This window comes from Terrapene carolina, unplaced genomic scaffold (assembly GCF_002925995.2).
Source record: "Terrapene carolina triunguis isolate 2854851 unplaced genomic scaffold, T_m_triunguis-2.0 Scaffold42, whole genome shotgun sequence".
Classification (NCBI taxonomy): Eukaryota; Metazoa; Chordata; order Testudines; family Emydidae; genus Terrapene; species Terrapene triunguis.
In genome coordinates, this window is record NW_020664393.1 from 12,057,147 (window position 1) to 12,081,617 (window position 24,471).

At 38.2% G+C, this 24,471-nt stretch overlaps 1 protein-coding gene across 1 annotated transcript in view; it reads left to right on the forward strand.

Moving 5' to 3' along the window:
* ASCC3 (activating signal cointegrator 1 complex subunit 3) overlaps window positions 1-24,471 on the forward strand; it is a 447,702-nt gene that overhangs the window by 273,745 nt on the left and 149,486 nt on the right. Inside the window, 2 exon segments of the mRNA XM_029912229.1 lie at window positions 23,499-23,690; window positions 24,004-24,228. Of these exon segments, the coding sequence (XP_029768089.1) occupies window positions 23,499-23,690; window positions 24,004-24,228 (417 nt within the window).

Here is a 24,471-nt window from a genome sequence, read left to right on the forward strand (position 1 = left end):
TGCCTTCCAGATTTGAACACCTCAAAATTCAGGAGTGCTCAAGCTCAGTTTGGGCAGCTGTTACTTCATTTCTCCCAAATCAAATATACTGATCCACTGTAACTTGCTGTAGAAAAAGTAGGATAAAATTGAGCAAGAAATGCTTCCCAGTGGTTATTAGGACTGGAATTGCTATTTTCAACAGCCATTGCCTTTTGTTTGTTTGTTTGTTTGTTTAAAAGGAAGACAGTAATATTGCATTGGCAAATTCCCCATAGAAAGAAAGAGTGGAACAAAAGAATAATAAAGGCACCTCAACTTTTCCTCATTTATGTAGGACAGCCTTATAATATGCATCCCGATATCCTCCAGTCACACAAGCTGAAAATTGTTCCACTTTACTGCAGTTCTGTAACCATATGGGAACCAATCCTGTCTGTGTTCTGTGCACATCTAAAATTCCTGCTGAATGACCTGCCCTGGGAGCGAGTTACCAGTGACCCAGGGCTGCGGCGGAAGGAGGATGCAGGTGGGGGGGGGAGAGCCCAGGTCGGGGCGGCAGGAGGTGTGTGTGGGGGGCAATGGTGGGAGGGTAGGGGGGAGCCCAGAGCTGGGGCGGCAGGGTGTGTGTGGGGGGGGGGAGAGCCCAGGGCTGGGACGGCAGGGGGGTGCGGCGAGGAGCCCAGGGCTGGTATGGGGGGCAGCAAAAATTTTTTTTGCTTGGGGCGGCAAAAAACCTAGAGCCGGCCCTGATTATACAGCTGCTTTTCTCATTCCCCAGTTTGCACATTGTTTTGGAAGTGTTGTTTACATCACTGAGGTGTGTTTATATCTTCAAAGGGACAACCACCAAACCCTCCTCAGAGAGAGATTGCTCACACAGGGCCATGGGGGGAAGGAATTTTTCACTGGGGATCTTTATTATCTCCTACTTGAAGTTGGTTATGAATTGAACCTACCCGCAGTTGGTGTTTATGACTGATAAGAGAACCAAGCTACCAATTGATGTTAATAAACTATGACAGCAGGGCTCTCGTCGCCTTTGTGGTTAAGAAATTAGAAGACTTACTGTCAAGATTAATAGTTGCAGAGAGAAAGATTGAAGATACGGAAATAACTGTTGATGAACATAGAGCTATTTTAACAAAGAATAGTATACTGTAAATCCATATGCCTTCAAACTGATGACCTGAAAAACAAGTGATAATAAAGTAATAATAGGTTGGCTGTACTGAAACCAAGCCATCTGAGTGAGCCGTAATGGAAACTTGTAGAGCACTAGCAATTTCTGGAGTCAAAAGTAACATTTTTTTAAAATGCTTCATGCAGGTCAGTATTACTACTAAGGTAATGGAACCTTTCACCTCTATGTCACTGGTCTGAATCAGGAACATGTTAGCCCTGACCAGGTTATTGCCATCTGATAGCTGTTTGACCTATCTGAAATTGTGAGTTGGTTATCTTAGATCCAAGTTGACGTGTTGACATCACAGAAAGCACCCCAGCAGGTTTTCTTTAAACTATATTAGGGGAAAAAGGTGTGACATTGCACTCCATATGATTTTATGAAAATATGCTAATGAGTGTGAATATAATGTAACTGGAATATGCTTCATGCAAAAGGTCTCTTGTAAGGTATCATTACAAAGCTTATAATATACTGAGTGTGGTCATCCTATTTGTATAAATGTATCACTCTTGTATCTGAGACTAGAAATGTGCAATATAACACTGAGGTCCTATTGTAATTATGCAAAATGTGAGCCACTACTGGTGGTTTGGAATCTTGATGCCTACCATTAACCAGGACAACTGACTGTAGATGGCTCTGTTTACTTGCAAGCCTTCCTATGAGTCAGGCCGGGAAGAGTGAAGGCTTGGGGTCTCACAGGACATGTGACCATATCACCTGGTACTGGAATCCATCTTAAACCTGGTACTTTTCCATTGAGAAGAAGGGGTGGGGACCCAGAGAGACAAAAGATTCCTGCCTTGTGCCAAAGCTATATAAGGGAGTGGAACAGAACAAAGGGGGCTGCAGTCATGAGAAATCCCCTAGCTACCACCTGAGCTGGAACAAGGACTGTAGCGGGGAAAGCATTGGGCCCAGACTAGAAAGGAGTCTAGTCTGTGAAAGAAGCTTATTGGAACATCTCTGAGGGTGAGATTTTATCTATATTCAGTATTAGGCTTAGACTTGCGTGTTTTTGTTTTATTTTACTTGGTAACTTACTTTGTTCTGTCTGTTATTACTTGGAACCACTTAAATCCTACTTTTTATACTTAATAAAATCACTTTTTGCTTATTACTGAACCCAGAGTTAGTGACTAATACCTGGGGGAGCAAACAGCTGTGCATATCACTCTATTGGTGTTATAGAGGGTGGACAATTTGAGTTTACCTTGTATAAGCTTTATACACAGTAAAACTGATTTATTTGGGGTTTGGACACCATTGGGAATTGGGTGTCTGAGTGCTAGAGCCTGGAACACTTTCTAAGCTGTTTTCAATTAAGTCTCCAGCTTTTGGGGGACGTCATTCAGACCTGGGTCTGTGTTTACAGCAGGCTAGCGTGTCTGGCTCAACAAGACAGGGTACTGAAGTCCCAAGCTAGCAGGGAAAACGGGTTCAGAGGTAGTCTCAGCACATCAGATGGCAGTCCCAAGGGGGTTTCTGTGATCAAACCCATCACAAATGGATTCTGACAATGGTATTTGTCCGCTACTAGATGGAAATGGTAGAATATCAATAATACAGAAAAGGCAGAAATGTTCAATAAATATTTCTGTTCTGTATTTGGGAGGGGGGGAAAACAGATGATATAGTCTCCTCATATTGTTATAACACACTTTTGATTTCTCTAGTATCTCTGGAGGATGTTAAAAAGAAGCTGCTAAATTAGACATTTTTAAATTAACCAATCCAGATAACTTGTATCCAAGAATTTTAAAAGCTGGCCTAGGAGCTCCTTCAATTAATAAAGAACTAAAGGAGGGTTATGTAATTAATACAAATCAACATAGGTTTATGGAAAATAGATCTTATGAAACTAACTTGATATCTTTTTTTTAAGAGATTACAAGTTTGGTTGATAAACGTAATAGTATTGATGTAGTATACCTAGACGTCTATAAGGTGTTTCTCTTGGTACCACATGACATTTTGATTAAAAAACTAGAATGATATAAAATTAACATGGCACACATTAAATAGATTAAAAGATAGGTCTCCAAATGTAACTGTAAATGGAGAATCATCATCAAGCAATTGTGTTTCCGTTGGTGTCCTGCAGGGATCAGTCTTGGCCTTATGCTATTTAATATTTTTATCAATGACCTGGAAGAAAACATAAAATCATTACTGATAAAGTTTGCAGATAACACAAAAATTGAAGGACTGGTAAATAATGAAGAGAACAGGTTACTGGTTCAAAACAATCTAGATTGGTTGGTAAACAGAGTGCAAGCAAACAATATGGGTTTTAATGCAGCTAAATGTAAATGTATACATCTGGGAATAAAGACTCTGTAGGCCAGATTTACAGGATGGGGATCTCTAGCCTGGGAAGCAGTGACTCTGAGAGAAATTTAGGGGTCATGGTGGATAATCAGCTGAGCATGAGCTCTCAGTGAGACTCTGTGGCCAAAAGAACTAATGCAATTCTAGGATGCAAAATCAGAGCAATCTCAAGGAGGAGCAGAGAAATTATTTTACCTTTGTAATTGACACTGGTGTGACCGCTGCTGGAATACTGTGTCCATTTCTGGTGTCCACAATTCAAGAAGGATGTTGAGAAATTGGAGAGGGTTCAGAGAAAAGCCACAATAATTATTAAAGGATTAGAAAACATGCCTTCTAGTGATAGTCAACCAGCTTGAGCTATGTAGCTGGAAGGTTAAAGGGTGACTTGATTACAGCCTATAAGTACCTAAACAGGTAACAAATATTTAGTAATGGACTCTTCAATCTAGCAGAGAAAGATATAACAAGATCCTTTGGCTGGAAGTTGAAGCTAGACAAATTCAGACTGGAGATAAGTTGTAAATATTTAATGGTAAGACTAAACAGTTTACCAAGGGTTATGGTGGATGCTCCCATCACTGACAATTTTTAAATCAAGATTGGATGTTTTTCTAGAATATATGCTCTAGGAATTATTTTTGAGAAGTTCTATGGCCTGTGTTATATAGGAGGTCAGACTAGATCATCACAGTGGTCCTTTCTGGCCTTAGAATTTATTAATCAAACTGGCCATAGCTGGCACCCTTATTTTCAGGTTTTGCAAACCAGGCCAAGGGTTAAATGAGCAATAGTGACAGAACTACCCACTCACCTCTGGCATCTCTCTTTAGAAAAGGGTTGAGGCAGTTTCATACAGAGGACTAAGAGATCTTTCATGATTGCTGCCATGCAACTGAAAGACCTGGGCAAGGGGTATATAAAAGAAACCAGCAGTCTACTTCCATTAAGCAAAGTATTAATTGCGAACTATGAGGGAATAAATGTATTTCCCTCGTTTTTGTGCTTTAATCATAGAAAAGCCAAAGTGAGCTCAGCGGGTTTGATTGCCTTCCATGGCTGTTCCTATAATAAATGATCTGTAGTCTCTACAGACAAAACATGAAGGAACATGAAGGTAAAGATACCTGTGTTTCTTCCAGTCTAAAAGGATCTTTTTAACATGATTAAAGCGTTGTCAAACTTTTAACTTTTGCATTGATATGCTTGAGTGTTTTGTATTTATTCTCAGCTCTAAAGTAGTTTTTAAATACGTTTGAGCAAAAATATGGAGTCATTTTTGAATATACAAATAATGGGAAGAAAAAGGAGGTTTGCTATTAGGAAAAAATGTTTAATAGCTTGTGTGTGTGAATTCAGTGGTTTGGGTGCGAAAATTTGAAATTGGGCAGTGATGCAGTCTTTGTTTGGGTTGCAGATGTACTTTAGTGAAAATACGTTTTCTGATTTAGCCAAGTTATAAGGGTACCCACTTTTTTACTACATAACAGGATTTTCTTTACTAGATCTTTCAGTGTCCGTTTGGCTTCCTATGTGTGTACAAAATAAATCTGAGTGGAATTACGAATTTAATATATAATGGTGTATGGCATATGATCTCTGACAGTGTTTATGAACACTCATTCCATAAGATATTTGAAGATTTGTATTACAGTGAATCTAACATTAGACCTGAAAGAACCTAAAATGTTACCAGTCCCCTTTTTCATTCTGAAAGTGGTTTATAACCCTAGAATTACCACTGTAGCAGAATTGACTGCTGGCATCCTAGTAACACCATGTACTACAGTCAATTTGTTCATGATGGTAGCACTTAGTTCTGTTATCTTAATGTCCAACCATTTTGCTTCTGGCCATCATATTAGTATTAGCAATTGAATTGTAGTACCTGTTTAAGCCATTGGGTCAAGTATTCTCTTGTGTTTGAAAGATATTGAATACATTTTGTTTGATGCTGCTACATAATAATTAGGGCTGTCAAGCGATTAAAAAAATTAATTGTGATTATTCGAGCTGTTACACAATAATAGAATACTATTTATATACATATTTTTGGATGTTTTCCACATTCCACAGTGCTCACTTTATATTTATTTTTGTTATAAATATTTGCACTGTAAAAATAAAAAATAGTATTTTTAGTTCACTTAATACATGTATTGTAGTGCAGTCTCTTTATGGTGAAAGTTGAACTTACAAATCTAGAATTATGTACAAGAAAAAACCTGCATTCAAAAATTAAACAATGTAAGACTTTAGAGCCTACAAGTCTAATCAGTCCTACTTCTTGTTCAGCCAATCGCTCAGACAAACAAGTTTATTTACATTTGGAGGAGATGATGCTGCCTGCTTCTTGTTTACAATGTCACCTGAAAGTGAGAACAGGCATTCACATGGCACTGTTGTAGCCGGCATTGCAAGATATTTACGTGCCAGATGCGCTAAAGATTCATATGTCTCTTCATGCTTCCACCACCATTCCAGAGGACATGCGTACATGCTGATGATGGGTTCTGCTCGATAACAATCCAAAGCATGTTCATTTTCGTCATCTGAGTCAGATGCCACCAGCAGAAGGTTGATTTTCTTTTTGGTGGTTCGGGTTCTGTAGTTTCCACATTGGAGTGTTGCTTTTTTAAGATTTCTGAAAGCATGACCCAGACCCCGTCCCAATCAGATTTTGGAAGGCACTTCAGATTCTTAAACTTTGGGTCAAGTGCTGGAACTATCTTTAGAAATATCACATTGGTGCCTTATTTGCATTTTGTCAAATCTGCAGTGAAAATGCGTTCTTCAAACGAACAACATGCTGGGTCATCATCCGAGACTGCTATAACATGAAATATATGGCAGAATGCTGTAAACACAGAGCAGAAGATATACAATTCGCCTCCAAGGAGTTCAGTCACAAGTTTAATTAATGAATTATTTTTTTAACGAGTGTCATCAACATGGAAGCATGTCATCTGGAATGGTGGCCAAAGCATGAAGAGTCATACAAATGTTTAGCATATGTGGCACGTAAATACTTGCAATGCCGTCTACAAAAGTGGCATGTGAATGTCTGTTCTCACTTTCAGGTGTCATTGTAAACAAGAAGCGGGCAGCATTATCTCCGTTTAATGATTGGCTGAACAAGAAGTAGGACTGAGTGGATTTGTAGGCTCTAAAGTTTTACGTTGTTTTGTTTTTGAGTGGTTATGTAACAAAAAAAATCTACATTTGTAAGTTGCACTTTCACGATAAAGAGATTGTGTTACCGTACTTTTATGAGGTGAATTGAAAAATACTATTTTGTTTCTTTATCATTTTTACAGTGCAAATATTTGTAATAAAATAATATAAAGGGAGTACTGCACACTTTGTATTCTGTGTTGTAATTGAAATCAATATATTTGAAAATTTAGAAAAACATCCAAAATATTTAATAAATTTCAATTTGCATTTTATTGTTTAACAGTGTGATTAATCGTGATTAATTTTTTTTTGAGTGAATCATGTGAGTTAACTGTGATTAATCAACAGCCCTAATAATAATAATAGACCTTTTTTATGCAACTAAAGTAAAGAGGATAGGGATTTTGTGCCACCCCTAAAATTTAAATATATATATATATATATTTAATTTGTGACTTCTGTGTATTTTTTTTTTTTAGTTCTGTTTGGTTAATTATTTCCATTTTTTTTTAACTTAAATTGAAGCCATTCAAAAAAATTCAAAACATCAGCTGAGATTTCAAAAACTTAAAATTATTTACCCTAAGCCTTCTATTATACTGTTATAGTCATTTTAACGGAAATTTTGATTACTTTAAGGGTTTCGTTTTTGCCTCCCTGTGCCCCCAACAATCCTTTGAACAGACATGATATTATAGAAGCACAGATTCTGGTTTTAGACAGGAGTGCAAGTAGGGGGGTCCCACTGGTATGCAGCACCAGCAAGAGATTTTTAGCACGTACGGGTTACTGGAAAGACTTGGGGCTAGTCCCCCCACCCCCAGAGGGAGGGTGGGAGGGGTCTGCGCTCTGTTCCATAAAGGAGCAGAACATGGCTAGGGAGGACATTCATTCTTTGTATGGCTTTAAAAGCACAATACATATGCTAACAGACTTAAACAAAGATTTTGTTTGTTTGTTAGCATATGTATTGTGCTGTTACCTTGGTCAGGAGTCCTCAAGGGGAGTGGGGGAGGGATGGAAGATGTTTAAACAGTGTTTTTTATTCTGTTTCTCCCCCATTGAATTATCCATGACATCCATACTGCATCACATCAAGTCCAAATCACTAGAGGAATGCCTCTGCTTGCACTGACAGAGGATGTCTGGATTCTGATGTCAGCCCAGTTCCGCAGCCTGACAGGAATCGGGTGTTGTCCCCACTGTACATAGTATTCTTCTTTGCAACCAAACTAGTCTAACATGCATTTTAACTGGAACTGGAGCAGCAAAACTAAGAAAACAAATGCCTCATTTTCCAGCTTTGTGGGTGAGAGAACTAGAAGTGAAGATTATAATGCCAGACACTGATGGCCTTAAACCATCAGGCCTCGGGAATCTGCCAAGAACTTTGCTGAAAATATGTTCCTCATCTTAGCAACGGAGCTAAAACTTTTCACACATCTGCCCACCTTTATTCGAATGAAGCTCCTTCTGATCTGACAGCTCAGGCATTGTCAGTTTCATCCAGAATAATTTACAAACTTGGAACCTAATCCTGTAAACCCTTAATCATTTGATCAATCCCATTGAAGACAATGAGACTATTTGCATGACTATGGACCACTTTTGTGGACTGGTAAGAGTTTCAAGAGTCTGTTCCCATAAAGGAAGTTGAATCCCCCATTGAAATGCAACGTTTGGGTACAATACCATAAAGCAGTTTAGGAAGCAGTTTAGGATACAGTTCTACTTAAAATTTGTCTTTTAATAAGTCATACATATGCTGAAATGGCTCCTCACCCAACTCCCATATTCCATATAAACAGACTGAATACTACATATGTGGGGGGGAAAGTGAGTAGGTAAGCATGTTGATGTCGGAGGGGACGGGAAGAGTGTGTGGGCCCTGGGTTGGGGGCAGGGAGGAGTCACATGGAGGGTCACATGGGGAGGTCATGTGCCCCCGCTTGTGTCCCTCCAATGAGTGCAGCACCGGCAAGAAATGATTTCTACTTGCACCACTGGTTTTAGATGACAGAATTCTGCAGAGCCTGTTGGGGAAAATGTGCTGCACCCAAAAACTATATTATTTGGAAGTGAGGGATTGAAGATAAAAATATTCTTTGAGCAAAGATAGCATATAAAAGCTATATGCACAACACTTTCAAAAGACGAAGTGGAAACTTAAATTCATTACTCTGCAAGAAACTAACAGGGACTGAACAGAGACATTGGATTTTTGGCTTATTACAACAATCTGTAACCCAGTAACCCAGCTTTTTGTCCTGTGCCTACAGAGGTGTTAGCAGGTCACTCTACCTGGAATAAAAATAACAAGTAGTCCTTGTGGCACCTTAGAGACTAACAAATTTATTTGGGCATAAGATTTTGTGGGCTATAACCCACTTCATCAGATGCATGGAGTGGAAAATACATCTTCATCATCTGGACCCATGGGAAGGAGACCCTTGAGGAATTCCACCTGGATTTCAACAATTTCCACCCCAACATCAACCTCAACTTGGACCAGTCCACACAAGAGATCCACTTCCTGGACACTACAGTACAAATAAGCAAAGGTCACATAAATACTACCCTATACCGGAAACCTCTCCAATGCATCATCAAGGATCTACAACCTATCCTGAAGGATGATCCCTCACTCTCCCAGACCTTGGGAGAAAGGCCAGTCCTCGCTTATAGACAGCCCCCCAACCTGAAGCAAATACTCACCAGCAACTACATATCACACAACAGAAACACTAACCCAGGAACCAACCCCTACAACAAAGCCCGTTGCCAACTCTGTCCACATATCTGTTCAAGGGACACCATCATAGGACCCAGCCACACCATCAAGGGCTCGTTCACCTGCACATCTACCAATGTGATATATGTACATGGCATGTGCCAGCAATGCCCCTCTGCCATGTACATTGGCCAAACCGGACAGTCTCTACGCAAAAGAATAAATGAACACAAATCAGACATCAAGAATTGTAACATTCAAAAACCAGTAGGAGAGCACTTCAATCTCCCTGGACCGTCAATAACAGACTTAAAATTGGCCATTCTCCAACAAAAAATCTTCCAAAACAGACTTCAACGAGAAACTGCAGAACTGGAATTAATTTGCAAACTGGACACAATCAAATTAGGCCTGAATAAAGTCTGGAAGTGGCTGGGTCACTACAAAAATAATTTTTCCTCTGTTGATACTCACACCTTCTTGTCAACTGTTGGGAATGGGCCACATCCACGCTAAATGAATTGGTCTCGTTAGCATTGACCTCCCACTTGGTAAGGCAACTCCCATCTTTTCATGTGCTGTATATTTATACCTGCTGTGACAGGGTCAGGCCAGATGGCTACAGGAGAGAGATAGAAGGCAGATATATTAGCCTCAGATTAAGCAGATCCCTTTTCCCTGGGTAAAGTAACAGGGGCGATTCCAGAACAATCAGGAACTTGCTAGAATCAGTTAAGGCAGGCAGGCTAATTAAGACACCTCAGGCCAATTAAGAAGCTGCTAGAATCCATTAAGATTGGCAGGCTAATCGGGGCACCTGGTTTAAAAAAGACCTCCCTGTAGTCAGTGAGGGGTGTGGGAGGAGCTGGGAGCAAGAAGCTGAGAGTGAGTAGGCGCACTGCTGAAGGACTGAGAAGTACAAGCGTTATCAGACATCAGGAGGAAGGTCCGGTGGTGAGGACAAAGAAGGTGTTGGGAGGAGGCCATGGGGAAGTAGCCCAGAGAGTTGTTGCTGTCACCGCAGCTGTGACAGGAGACGCTAAAGACAGCTGCAATCCACAGGGCCCTGAGCTGGAACCCGGAGTAGAAGACGGGTCTGGGTTACCCCATGCCCCCAACTGCCTATTTGATATAATAGGAGTTCATCTGGACTGTGGGTCCCACCAGAGGGGAAGGTCTATGGCCTGTCCCCCGACCCATTAGGTGGGCCACAGAGATTGCGGGGATTGTTCTCCTCCTTTTCCCCATGCTGGCCAGTGATGAGGTTAGCCGAGTGAATGGCAGTTTTGTGCCACTAACAAAAGGACTGCCGAAAACCTCTGAGGCGAGCAAATCCACCAGAAAGCGCAGAACCCACCAAGACAGAGGAGGAACTTTGTCACACTGCTTACTGTATGTTCCACTCCATGCATCTGATGAAGTGGGTTATAGCCCATGAAAGCTTATGCCCAAATAAATTTGTTAGTCTCTAAGGTGCCACAAGGACGCCTCGTTGTTTTTACTGATACAGACTAACACGGATACCCCTCTGAAACCTGTCTACCTGGGAATGGTCCCTTAGATGTGCTAACTACTTATGCTAAACAATCTGTTCCATCTTGCCGTTAGCTGTGATGCTGGGAGTACCTTTCCCAACTGACGAAGAGCTCTGTGTAGCTCGCAAACTTCTCTCACCAACAGAAGTTGGTTGAATAAAAGATATTATCATCCACCTTGTCTCTCTTGAAAAAGTAAGCCTATTTATCTTTATGGGGCAAAGCTGTTAAAATAATTGCAAGATTGAAATAATTTAAATTCATGGTATGGCATCTTGTGCTTTCTTCTAACCATCAGCACATAATGTGTGTATTGGTAAATAAATATAATATTCAGAGGCTAACATGTATTTGAGCCAGATGTGACACTTTCTTAGTTTTCCATAATTTCTATGTGCTATTTGGAAAAGAAATCTGAAATTAATTCATTTGATCGCTAAAGTATCTGTTTAACCTCCTTTTAAAATCATAATGTATGGATTATGATGTCTTGATAACATAATGCTCCGTAGTTTTGATAGGGAATTTTGAAAAAAAGGATCAAGCTTACAAACTTCAGACAAGCAGATTATGAATTAAACATTGAGACAGTATTTTTTAACCAAACACTGTTTAAATATGTAATACAAAAATAATTTGCACAAGAAAAGAAAATGCTCTGTGCCAAAAAAATCAGCCTTAAAAGAGAGCATCATGTATATTCACAAGAAAAATGCTTACAGAATTACAGATATAGAAAAGCATCCTTCAAAGGCGAGATTAATTATGCACAATTGTTTGTCATTGTGCCGTCTCTGGAATTTTCTAACCAGACCTTGCAGGCTATATTAAATATAAACCAAATAATACTAGAACTCTCCAGTTAAAATATTGGAGATTTAAGATTTTCCTTTTAAATACAATAATTAAGGAAAGTGGGGTTAATAGGTAAGAAACCTGTCATTTTATTCCCTTCCAGGATATAAAACTGGAGGGCATATCTTATTTCAGGCCAGATCAGTGGTGGGGAAATTCCCTAAATCTGAATTGAGTCCAGCTGCAAGGAGTGTTCGGTCAGCTCTCAAGAGGTGCCACTGAAGAGTTCCTCTTCCCCTTCTTGAATCAGCTGAATTCCTCTTCATTCTGGCAGTGGGTCTAGCACAGCTGCCTCATGCTAAGTGACATCCTGACCCCAACCTCCTATCCAAACAGTGTGAGGTAGAGTCATAGATTCCAAGGTCAAAAGGAATCATTATGATCATCTGGTCTAAGCTTCTGTCCAACTTCCCTCAAAATAATTCCTGAAACATATCTTTTACATGAGGGGAGGAGCAGTAATGTAAATATCCTTGACTCAGTGTTTCGTTCACTGCTGGGCATGAATGCATGTGGAGATATAATGCTCCCTTATATGCCCAGAAGGATCATGTCACCATGTAGACTGACTTTGTGCCCAGTACTTGACAATCCACAAATTTCACTGGTCTACACTTGGTCTGCCAGTAATGTGCTACTTTATAGTGTGAGCGCCGCAGCACTTTATTTCCTTTCCATAAACATCCACTTCTCTGTGAACTAGAGCCTGCTGTTTCTGGTGCAGGGGAAAAAGGTGCAAAAGTAAACAAAGTATTAAAGGTATTGCTGGTGGTTGAAATGCAATACTAGTGATCAAAATGAATCCAACAGGTGTCAAGTCCAAGAAATATTTCTATCCAGCTCAGAAACTGGATGCCTGGGATATCTTTTATGATTCTTCTTATGTCATACCAAATCATGTGTACAGTATTTGCATTTTATATCGTAGGCTGCACTTTAATGCATCGTTCATTTTTGCATTTTGACATACAATTCAGCATTAACAATTACAATTGTAACACTACATTTCCTTTTAATAGAACATGTATTTTTCTCTTACACAACCAATTTTTGTTAAAAGTAGAGTTGCAGCACCATAAAAATGTTAGAATCTGTTTATACCTACACACACAAACTACAGTTGATAATTAATTCACTTTATCAGATGAGACTATATGCAGGATGTCACATAGAAACACAGTTACACATCTAGTAAGGTTTGCCCTAAGGACTAGACATTCTGACATCCTGTGAACTGCAGAAATAAGAATTGTTGAGGAACTTCTTTTAAATACTGCCTTAGAGTAGCAGTAACATAGTATTTTTTGTATAATTCTGTTTATTTTTTGCTTGAAACAAAGAGTTTAAGTTATTTTTTGGCGTTTCCAAAGAAATATGCAAGCTTTATAAATTAAACAGAGTTGTCATTCATGTGTAGATCATTGGAATAGAACTGGCTCACCTGCAAAATAAAATAAGGACCTCTGGGCTGTACTTATTTAGTACACCTCCTAAACAGCCTCCACTCTGAGCTCCTATGGAGTCCCAGTACCTCTATTCTCTTCTGTTCTTTATAGGACCTTATACAGTGCTCATCGCTTTAATATCTATGCACCTTCCAGTAGTACATAAAGCAGTGTGCCTAGCATCTGTCATATGTTTGTTCTTTCATCCTGTCCCTAGGAGGGGAAAAGTATGTTCAGTGGAGTTTTTTGTTTTGTTTTTAGATATATATTTGTGCCTGTGTACACACGTGTTTATTAGAGAAGGAAAGGACAAATAAATACACCTTTCACTTAGAGCAGAAGATGGTGAGGCCTGTGATGATCCTTATTATCTGGGGGAGTTCATTCCGTAGGCTTGGGTTGGCCTCCAAGAAAGTATTGTCTCTTGCACAGAGCTTTACCATTATTGTAGAAAGTTACATTGTGCTAGAGGAGCAAAATTGAGAATTAAAACTCCCATCATCCAGGAACAAAACTTGGGAGAAAGTAGTAGCATCATCTTCTTGTCCTCCCTCAGGGTAAATCTTCCCTGAGGGTCAGGAGGAGTAGCCTGTGCAAGAAGGTATAAATTATACCCCACAGAGCACCATTCTCTGTAAATATGGGCAACTAATTTAATTTTTCAAGTTACTTTGCTTTACTTGATTCTTCAAATAATATTATTTAGTATATGAAGAGGAACTCGTGGGTATGAGCCTAAAATGGAATTTTATATTATTAAGGCTTTTTATTTGACGTGTTATTCAATTTTAATGTGTGTCCTTGAATTACTATCATGGGGCTTGGTTATATACTCATAAAATTCAGTGGCAAAAATCCTATTGGCTTTAATGATGAAGGATTGTGGCAGAGTATTTGGTGTTCTGGTTAGAATGTCCTATTGCTTCATTATAGTTTGTGTTAGTATATTAATGTCACCTACTGTGAGTCACTAAAATAATTCTGGTTGGCACCTTAGCTTAGAAACATATGCAACTTTTATTTCATTTACTTCTGTTTATCTTTTGTAATCACTGTTTCGTCTATAAAATTTAGTATTTATCTGTTTTTAGAATTTTTCCTGAAGTGAAATTCCAAAATCAAAAGACATTTAATCCCCATATTTTATATCCCTAAAAGGAAACATTTTATTTTTTGTTCACGCCTGTCAGAGCTTTGATAACATCCAGTATATGTCATGGTCATACATAGTTATACCAGTCTAAAACTATACAAGGCCTACAGTCTGTTGATTTATATACTGTTCAGTTACCTTCACCAATAAAGTAACTTTGCATGGCTGTTTTTCTCATGAATAATATTTGTGTGTCAGTTAGTACTCCTGGGGGAATTCTGCACCAAAAAAATAAAAATTCTCTACACAATATTTTAAAATTCTGCAAATTTTATTTGTCAAAATAACACTACATAATCACTCCAGTTTCAATTATTTTGGTAATTTATTTTAAAATACCTGTCAGCAAGTATACCTGTAACAATACTGACACGCACAAAAATCTCCCAGGAGTAGAGTTAAAGAAACTCCTATGACAACCCAGTTCCTGTTTCTCTGCCCCCTCCCCACCTCCAGAACACAGCCGCATTGTAGATGATAATTAAATTATTACATATTTTGCAAAGTCACTAGCAATAATATGGAAGGGTGTTAATCCAAGCTATAAAATGTGACTTAGCCTCTTTTACCTGCGAGCTATTCCACATTTTCATTAAAACAACAAGGAGTCTGGTGGCACCTTAAAGACTAACAGATTTATTTGGGCATAAGCTTTCGTGGGTAAAAACCTCACTTCTTCAGATGCCATCACTTTTTCAGATGGAAAACCACATTTTCATTGTGGTTTTCCATCATTGTATTTCTATATTTGTTATTCCAAATTAGTCAAAGATCAGAATTTTCTATGTCTGGTTGTATGAACACTCTCTCCAATTTTACACTCTTTAAAGCAGCTCCTGAGAAAGCAGTACCCTTAGAGTGATCTTCATTTATCATTTTCTGCTTCCAACCATAGCTTACCATGCAATCATACTGCACAAGCTGTCTTAAAAGGAATTAGGAAATTGAAATCAGGCTGTAAATTGAATATAGTACTTTATCTTAGGGTTTGGCTTGTACTGAGTTCATGAACAGAGGCACCTCTCTTCTGAGTCTTTGAAATCTATGGACTTAAAATATCTCTTTTGGAAAATAACCTTCCTACTGGCTATAACCTCAGTAAAGTGGGGAAGCTGTAATTTCTAATGATAAATGAGGCCTTTATAAGTTTCACTAAACAAGCATCCTGAAAGAGAGAAACTGCATCATCTGGTAGATGGCACTGCTTTGATTTTGTCTAGAATGCACTCTTTCTGGAAGACACTTTTTTTGTTTCTTCAGCATATTAGATGTAATAGTATCCATTACAAAACATACCTTACTGAAATAAACAGTCTCACATATTAGAGGTTTACAAAGTTCAACGTAAGTACTTTTCTTCACTTCTTCATGCTATTCCACAAAAGGGTTAGTAATGGTGTAGTCATCTTTAAGACAGCTTCCAGGAAATCTAGTCAGACCTTTTCCTCTCATCCTAAATGTTCCTTTTCCTAGTTCATTGTTCTCTTCATTTTGTTTCCATCATATGACGCTCCTAGTTCATCCTTGTCCTAGGAACAATTGCTTGGCAAATTTACTTATTGTGCAAGTAAGGAGGAATACAGGGAATAGCATTATTCCATGTAAGACAGGTTCTCAAGTATAGCCAGCTCAGAAACGTTGCTTTCTTGGTTTTATCCCTTTATCTCTTAATATTACCCTATTTTTCTGTGTTTTCACTAGCATTCATAAGGTGATGTATAGTGTCATAACTGAAGACACTATTAGACAACTTTCTCTTGACATCATGTAGTTTCTTAAATTTTTGTTAGATAAAAATGACTATGCATGTTGAGTAAACATTTTTTGCAAGAAACATCATAATACATTGAGTTGAAACTGCACCTACCAATTGCTGTGATTTTAGTGTCTTTGTTCTACTTGTTCTCCAACACTTAATGGAACAGAGGTTTCAATTAACTGAGTGCTCTCTAGCTGCCCCTTTAAAACAGCAACTGTAAATTGACTATAAATAGTCTTGGCAGAAATTGATTTTTGTTTTTTATAATTTTGACGGATAATGCTGATGTTTGCTTTTTTTCTATTTTTATCAATTTAAATTTTCAAAGTTGCACAAAATCATGAGTTTTAAGATTCAATTTTTACAGTTGTGGGAAAGTAAGAGAGTCAGACAATAATTATATAAGGACAGTAGACATTGAGATTCGAAAAGTTAGCTTTATAACCATTAAAACAAAATTGTCAATATCATATATCTAAATATACAAAGTAAATAGCCTTAAATCAAACTGTAATAAGTTTTCAAGCAACGTTAAATCAAATTCAAGCAAAAAAATGTCTTTCTTTGCCTATATGTAAATTTTTATTGTCAGTGGAAATATTTTTCATGGGTTTGTGTGTTTATTGTGAAATTGACATTTATCAATATTTACCCATTCAAATCTAACCCATCCTAGCCTAAATATAAAATAAATGGGTAGAAATACTGTGTCAAAGGTGTCATGAGCCAATAGGGACAATATTACATTGATTAATATACTTCTCTCAACCACTCAGTATTACACTGTGAAAAACAGAAGCCTGTAGAGAAAAAAATAAAATGTTGAATCTTCATATGTGGGTCAGGTTTTTTTCCTTACTTTGGGTCCAATCTCATTTGCTCTAGTGAGAGCAGGAATGAGACCATTGGCTGTCGTCTTCCCTGTCCTTTTTCCGCATCTCTTCCATTCAGTCTATCTGTGTTGCTCTCTCCTTCTTGAATGGCTCTCTGTCCCTTTCCTCTGTTGTATAGTGTCATAGCTATATATCTAAAAGTAGAAATCTCAGAAGGCTTAAGAGTTACTATTCACACACATTTAGAAAAGTTATTACATAATTATTTTAAAGATACTGTGTTTGCAACCAGCACTTCAATTTCAAGGGATATGTTAAGAAGGATACAGATGATGGAAGCATTCACACTTATTAAATCTACTACTAATAGCATATTAAACTTCCTTTATTGGAGTCTGCAGCAGGATTAGCTTGTTTTGGTGGTTGGTTTGTTTAGAAGTTTTTAATTATATTTTGTAATTGGTTCAAAAAGTCTGATGGTATATGAACACAAATACGCATCAGGGTGAAGCTTAAGTGGCCAAAACTGCTAAGGTCTTTCAGCTAATGAAGAGTGAAGTAGAGAATGAGAAGGGTGGACTTAAATTGCTCACAGTTGCTCAAACCAGTGAAGAAATATGATGCTGCTCTCTGAGAAAGCTAAAACTGATGCCCTGTTGTGAACCCCACAAGGAGGAAATTACAATAATTCAGCCTTGTGGTCTCAGGGACAAAGTGTTGCTGTAACAAGGTAACTATGAGATAGGTAGGGGAGTAGCCAATGCCATTTATGTAGCTGGAAGAAAATACTTACATGTCAATCAGAAACATGGCTTTCTGTAGGAAAGACACCAAAATTCAAAGTGACACCAAAATCCTTGACTTGACTTAGCTGCAAACAAATCCAAACTTCTAACCTTGTCTTCGCCAAAAAGATCAATCATCACAGAGTTAAGACAAGCCAATGGTGATGTACCCAGCCTGTCCTGAACCAGTCTAGAGAAGGAAGATTGTAGAAATCATTGTTTGATGCCATTTCACTTTTAATTCTTAATAGGTTGGCCTATGCTTCTTTTTATCAAGCTCTGTTTGAACATCCAAGTGAAAAAGGTCCTAAAGTAAGACAAATATAACCATAAGCCTGTTGTTACATTTTCATTCTGTTCTTTATACTTCATATAATATTGTTTGTTCAAACAAAAAGCAGTTAGTTTGTATTTTTCCATGAATGATAATATCTCTGTACTATCAGATGAAAGGAGAAGGTAGGGAAGTCTGTCATGTTATGCTTTTTATCTCTGTAGTTGAAAGACACCAATGCATGAAGAAATCTTTTTTCATTTTGTATGCCTCACTTCTCATTAAAATTAAGTGGCACATTTTTCTCTGAGTCACTGTAGACCACTCACTGTACTGTTTGTAACACTGCCATTTTTAATGCAACCCATAGAGAGCATCATGAAATTCAAGACTCTGAAAGGAGAAATATAGACATTGCCATGGCTATATTAGCTGTGAAGTTTATTTAATATCTTCTATCTTTTATTTATTTAGTACATACTCTTATTGATGCAGACACACATGAAGCAAAAGGTCATAAATTTGCAGCTAGTTGAGCAGAGGGGGTGAAAAATCAATTGTAATTAGGACACTGGAAACAGACCTCGTAATAAGGTTCTTCGCCATCCACCTTGAAATACTTAACATTTCAGATAAATTGTAACGTAAACTCTTTAAAACCATGATAAAAAACAAGAAGATGTAGGTAACACATCATTTCATGTTTTACAGCTTCACTTTTCATACATATTAATCACTGGTTTTGTTGCTTCTGGAATAAAGTAAATCGGGGAACAGTGCTATAATTAATGGAGATGGTGCTTAGGTTTGTCTGCAAAGGTGCTGTCTTTAAAAACTACACACTGGCTAAGAACATAAGAACGGCCATACCAAAGGTCCATCTAGCCCAGCATCCTGTCTTCCGACAGTGGCCAATGCCAGGTACCCCAGAGGAAATGAACAGAACAGGTAATCATCAAGCGATCAATTCCCTGTCACTTATTCCCAGCTTCTGGCAAAATAATCTTCCATAGGATAATTTAATAATCTACCCACTTAGTTTCCCTTTGAAAATGACAACTTGAGAAATGCATGATTTTTCTTACTCTAAAGTGTGTAATTCATAGGGATTAAATGTAGAATTCAGCTGCTCACTTGATCTGTAGCATTTTTTTATTAAAAGTGACCATGACCTTAAAATGGGGAAATACTGAATTTCTATGTGTAATAGTTCAATAGTAATAAAAAAACAGAAGCTAAAGTGACTAGATGAAAGCAGTTACCTTTAAATGAAGTTTGAATATTGTGGAAAAGTGAAATTCAGATTGCAAACTAAAATCAAAAGAAGGCCACCGTGAACTGGAGCATGATTTCATTTATGTATTAGTAATATGTTCCAATTGATACTGTTTTCAAATCGTGTTAGAACCTTTCTGTAGAACTCTGCAAAGCCTATTACTAATCATCTAAGCTTCTGAGTGCGTCTTTGGATGTGCTGAGCATGTTCCACTTGAACCATACTTGCCAACTTTTAAAAAAAATTCTGTGCATATTTTTTTTAGAAGCTGGCTATCTCTAAGGGGCAGAAAATTTATCTTTATTCTGGTGAATTTCATATTATTTTTACTATGACTGTGTTAATTATCAGGACCTCAACAAGTTGGAAGTTCAGATCAGTCAGTGTCCCCAGCATGTTTTCTTGTTTGGTTGGGAGTTTTTTTGTTTTTTTTAAATGGTGGTTTTATTTTGTAAAAGCTAATAGGAATCATTCAAGTCCCAGAATACATAATTCAGTTGTATCACTCATTTAATGACTGGCACATTTTCATTCTGTTTGGCTCTGCTTGTTTCTTTTATCTGTTTATATTTAAGAATCTCTGTGGCCTTGATAGAGCAATGTGCAATCTTTCAAACAGAGATTTTGCATATGTTACAGCCGCTGAATATTTTTGCATATTATATGTGTTTTTTCTCTTTGATGCCTGTTCGCAGTTGTTGTTTTTAACACCACTTGTTTGATTTGATTTTTTTATGTACAGCAGAACTCTTTGCATTGGTAGTTACAAAACCACTAGTGCTATACATATCATTTAATTTTTTCAGTGCTGTAGAGAGTCTGAGTCTAGCCATCATTATTAATTTTCACAATAGCAAATGTGTACTGTGAACTCTGTAGCATACTATTGATAATCTTGCAGTAAAATACAGTTAATCTCTTAAGTACCTGTTAAAAATATTGTGTTTAAGATAGCCAGCATTCTTCAAGAATTTTATTTTAAGGCTTTTGGTATATTTTGGGTGCAAATAAATATTTAAATATATTATAAAATACTCAAGAATGCTCACCTATTTGGAATTCTTGAATGATTAAACCTTTTCTCTTAATTTTTGTCTTTCCTCACAAACACACTTCCCATGCTCCTCCTTTGGTCTCCATTAAGAGCCTCCCTCTTCTCTTAATCAAATCTAAAAGAACTGCATGTCAGCACCTGGCCTTTCTTATTAATAGATTATTTTCCCAATATTAGTTTGATTGCATCGCACCTGAAGTGGGGGAGATGTTGTCCAGGCTTGCCAGAAGAAGGGTAGCAGTGCTTTACTGGTGAGGGGAGGCAGGAGGTCTGAAGCTGCTGCAGGAGGTCAGAAGCTGCTGCTGCTTTATGGGTGAGGGGAGGCAGGAGGTCAGAAGCTGGGGGTCAGCGTGGGCGACACCGACTCATCCACTGGGAACATAAGTGCAGAAGACTTTAAAAGGGGCAGGTTTGGGCATTAAAATCCCTTTCTCCATGCAGCAGGGAAGGCAGCACCCATCCTCCCTCCCCTCAAGATAGCGAATATCAGATTGGATTGGACCTGCTGTGGGCTTTGCACTAGTCACTCCTTTTTAGGGCGATTAGGAAGGTATTTTCCCTCACCACTGTATTCATTTAGGTAGAGTGGGGGGTTTTTTTGCCTTCCCTACAGCTGGTTTGAGGGAGTGCTTACTATGGTGAGGAGGAAAGGGGGTTAGTTGTTATGTCGCAACTCATTTTGTAAGTTTTGGGCAGATATTCAGTGCAGGTATTTCGTAGAGAAGGCATCCAATGACTGGATAAATGTCCTGGTAAAGGACTTAAAAAGGAGGTGCTGGTTAAAGGAATGGAATGGGGAGGGGCTCCTATGATTGGTATGGCAGGGAGCAACCCCCCCTTACTTATAGCCCATCTTACCTCTCCTACGGGGAAGAAGAGGGTGGATGGTAAGGTCCCAGCCATGGGCTGGCTGGGGGACCTGGATGGAAAATGAAGTGGGGCGGGTGGAAGCCCCAGATAGTTATTTGAATGAACATGGATTTGCCTGCATTACAAATTTTTTTATCTGCTGGGTAGTCCCAAACATCTAATAATAAAGTTGCAGACTGATTAAATCCATATCAAGTGTCTCCTGTCCTTCTTTCAGTATATCTGGACAATGATTTTTCTGAAACTGGTTGGGCAACTGTTTTAATATCAACAGCTGCTCTTGTTCACTATGGTTACAACAATCTCTCAGGTTTTGACTAGAGATGGAATTAGGGTTGCTACCTTTGAGGTGCTAAAAAAGAGACATCCAAGATGATCCTGAGCCCACAAAACTACACAGCTGGCTGGCAGTGTGTACTCCGCACCCATGTAGGTTTTCCAGGACAACTTCATCAAAAAAAAAAGTGTGATCCTGGGAAAACATTGACAGGTAGCAACCCTAGATGGAACTCAGCCAAAATCCTGGATTTCTCTCCTCTGGTCTGTGGGGATTTGAGATCAGGATTTGAATTTTGCAACTCTGGCTAGTCTCTAGTTTTTAACCTTAGCCTTAAACTTGTATAACAATGGATAATTAAATGGTCTTCCTTTGGCTAAATAATTATGGTAATACAGTAAATATTTTTGGTATTCGACTATGTGATACTTAAGCAATATTTTATGAGACAACTCTTTTGATCCAAAAGTACAATAACCTCATTTACTTACATGCAGTGAGAGGTATGAGCTAAATACAGTGCATAATATTAAGGAAGTGAAATTTTATTTTGAATTGATACTTGTGGTTTGTGTTTTCAGTGGTTGTCATACTGTATAATCTAACATGCAGAGAGGTTACATTTTTTCCAAACAGAAGTTAATTACCGTACATTGTAAACTCTTTAGCACTGAGGTTCACTGTATTTTAAATCAAATCGGAAGTTCCTTGGTTCTAGTATTCTCAACTTTGACAGTGAAGCAAATTCACATTTTGCCTGCATTAAGAAGACAGGCAGATGAAGAGATTTTATTTTTTGGAGGTTGATTTACTACATACAATGCCCCTTTTGCTCATTTGTGTATTTCATAAAATATTTGGTTTTCCTTTTCTAACTTTCAAAGAATAGTTCCCATGAAATGCATTGCTTCATATTTATTCAGTCTCAGTTTCATATTTATTCATTCTTGAGCAATGCAGCAGATAAGTTAAATAACATAATGTGATTTTTCTACTGACTTACATAAAAATCCTCGTGAACACTTCACCAATTTGAAGCTTAGTTTGGTTCCCTTCAAATGAATAAATAACAACTATTGAGACAGTAAAGCTCAGGTATTGAGAAGCTTTGTCACCCTTTCAGTCTCTCATTAGCCCCAACATATTTTTCCTCACAAGTTCTCAGAACCCAAAATTATTAACTCTGGAAAAAAGTAGATGATCTGAATTGCTTTAATTAAGTATTCGTTTTCCTCTTCCCCCTTCATAATTGCACTCCTTTCGCTTGCAGAAACTGATTGTGTGTGTTTGGCAACATGCCAACATAATGATCCAAATTCTGCTCTGCTTTACCCACTGTGCTACTCTATGGGCTCTTGGTAGACATGTGAGGCGTACGAGACAGCAGAACTGGGACTAATATGTCTAATGATAAAGCAGAAATTGACATTTGCCACAACTGAACATAGAATAAAATAGTTATAATACAGTGTATAGTTCTGAAAAACTGTAGTGTTGGGTGCTCTAGAAATCCACAGATAGATATAAGGATTCTCAGTTGGTAATAAGATGTTTATAATAGCGGGAAAGTAACAATCATTCTTGCCAATAGAGCGAGTTTATGTTAAAAAGGAAAGAAATTCAGGCTTTCAAATAGCTTTTCATACTGTGAATCGGTAAATCTGGGCCATCAGCTTAAATGAAGCCACTGTAGTATAATGCTCATCTGGCTTCTCTGGGTCCCAAGTAAGTGAATTCTTTTGCAAGTAATTATAGGAAGCAATTTGATTCACTTACAGTATATAAACAGGTGTTGGTATGTACTTAAATTTCCCCATTAGTGGAAAGGGTTCATTTTTATCTGGTTCATAATAGTACTGAGTAGTCTTTTTTTCTTCTTCTTCTTGAAATGGTGATAATTCAAATCCTTTTTAAGTATGGTGCTTCCTGTACTGTAGTTCTAAGTGAATTAATATGTTTCCTTTGCCCATTGTAGGTACAAAGGTCCAGAAACAAGCAGTTACGTGAATTGTTTCCAGATGGATTTAGTATTCATCATGCAGGAATGCTGCGGCAAGACAGAACTTTGGTTGAGAACTTGTTTTCCCATGGACATATCAAAGTCCTAGTTTGTACAGCCACATTAGCCTGGGGTGTCAATCTTCCTGCTCATGCTGTTATTATTAAGGTAAGTGTTTATCCTGCTCTGCAAGTGAATGTGTCTTAAAACAAACCTGTAAAAATGCATGAATAGCAAGAACTTTGTTGTGGTTTGGGGGGGTCTGATTGACTTGAAATTTTATTTATATCTCGTTAAACTGATTCTCTCCAGTCAGAATCCAGTTTGTATAGTACAGATTTAAATATATCGCAGATTATGAAAGGATTAGTTAAGGTACACTTTTGAGATCATGCTATATTTGCCTAATTTCAGTATTCAGCTCATCAGGATTATATTTGTGTGTGTTTATGGTAATTTTTATTAACTTTTCCTCAACCAGGGAACACAAATATATGCTGCAAAAAGAGGCTCCTTTGTTGACCTTGGAATTTTAGATGTCATGCAGATATTTGGTCGAGCTGGACGGCCTCAGTTTGACAAATTTGGAGAAGGCATCATTATTACAACACATGATAAACTCAGCCATTACCTGACTCTGCTTACTCAGCAGAACCCAATTGAGAGCCAGTTTCTTGAAAGCCTTGCTGACAACTTAAATGCAGAGGTAACATTTGATAAGTTAAGAGAAACTATCTTAAGATGACCAGTTTTAATCACAAAAAAATGCAATATTCATATATTCAACATGTCTATAAACCAGGGCCGGCTCTAGCTTTTTTGCTGCCCCAAGCAGCAAAAAAAAGCGCTGCCCCCGAGTCCCCCCGCCGAGCGCCGAGCCCCGCGCCGCCCCCCGCCGAGCGCCGCGCCGCCGGAGCCCGAGCCCGCCCCCTGCCGAGCGCCGCCGGAA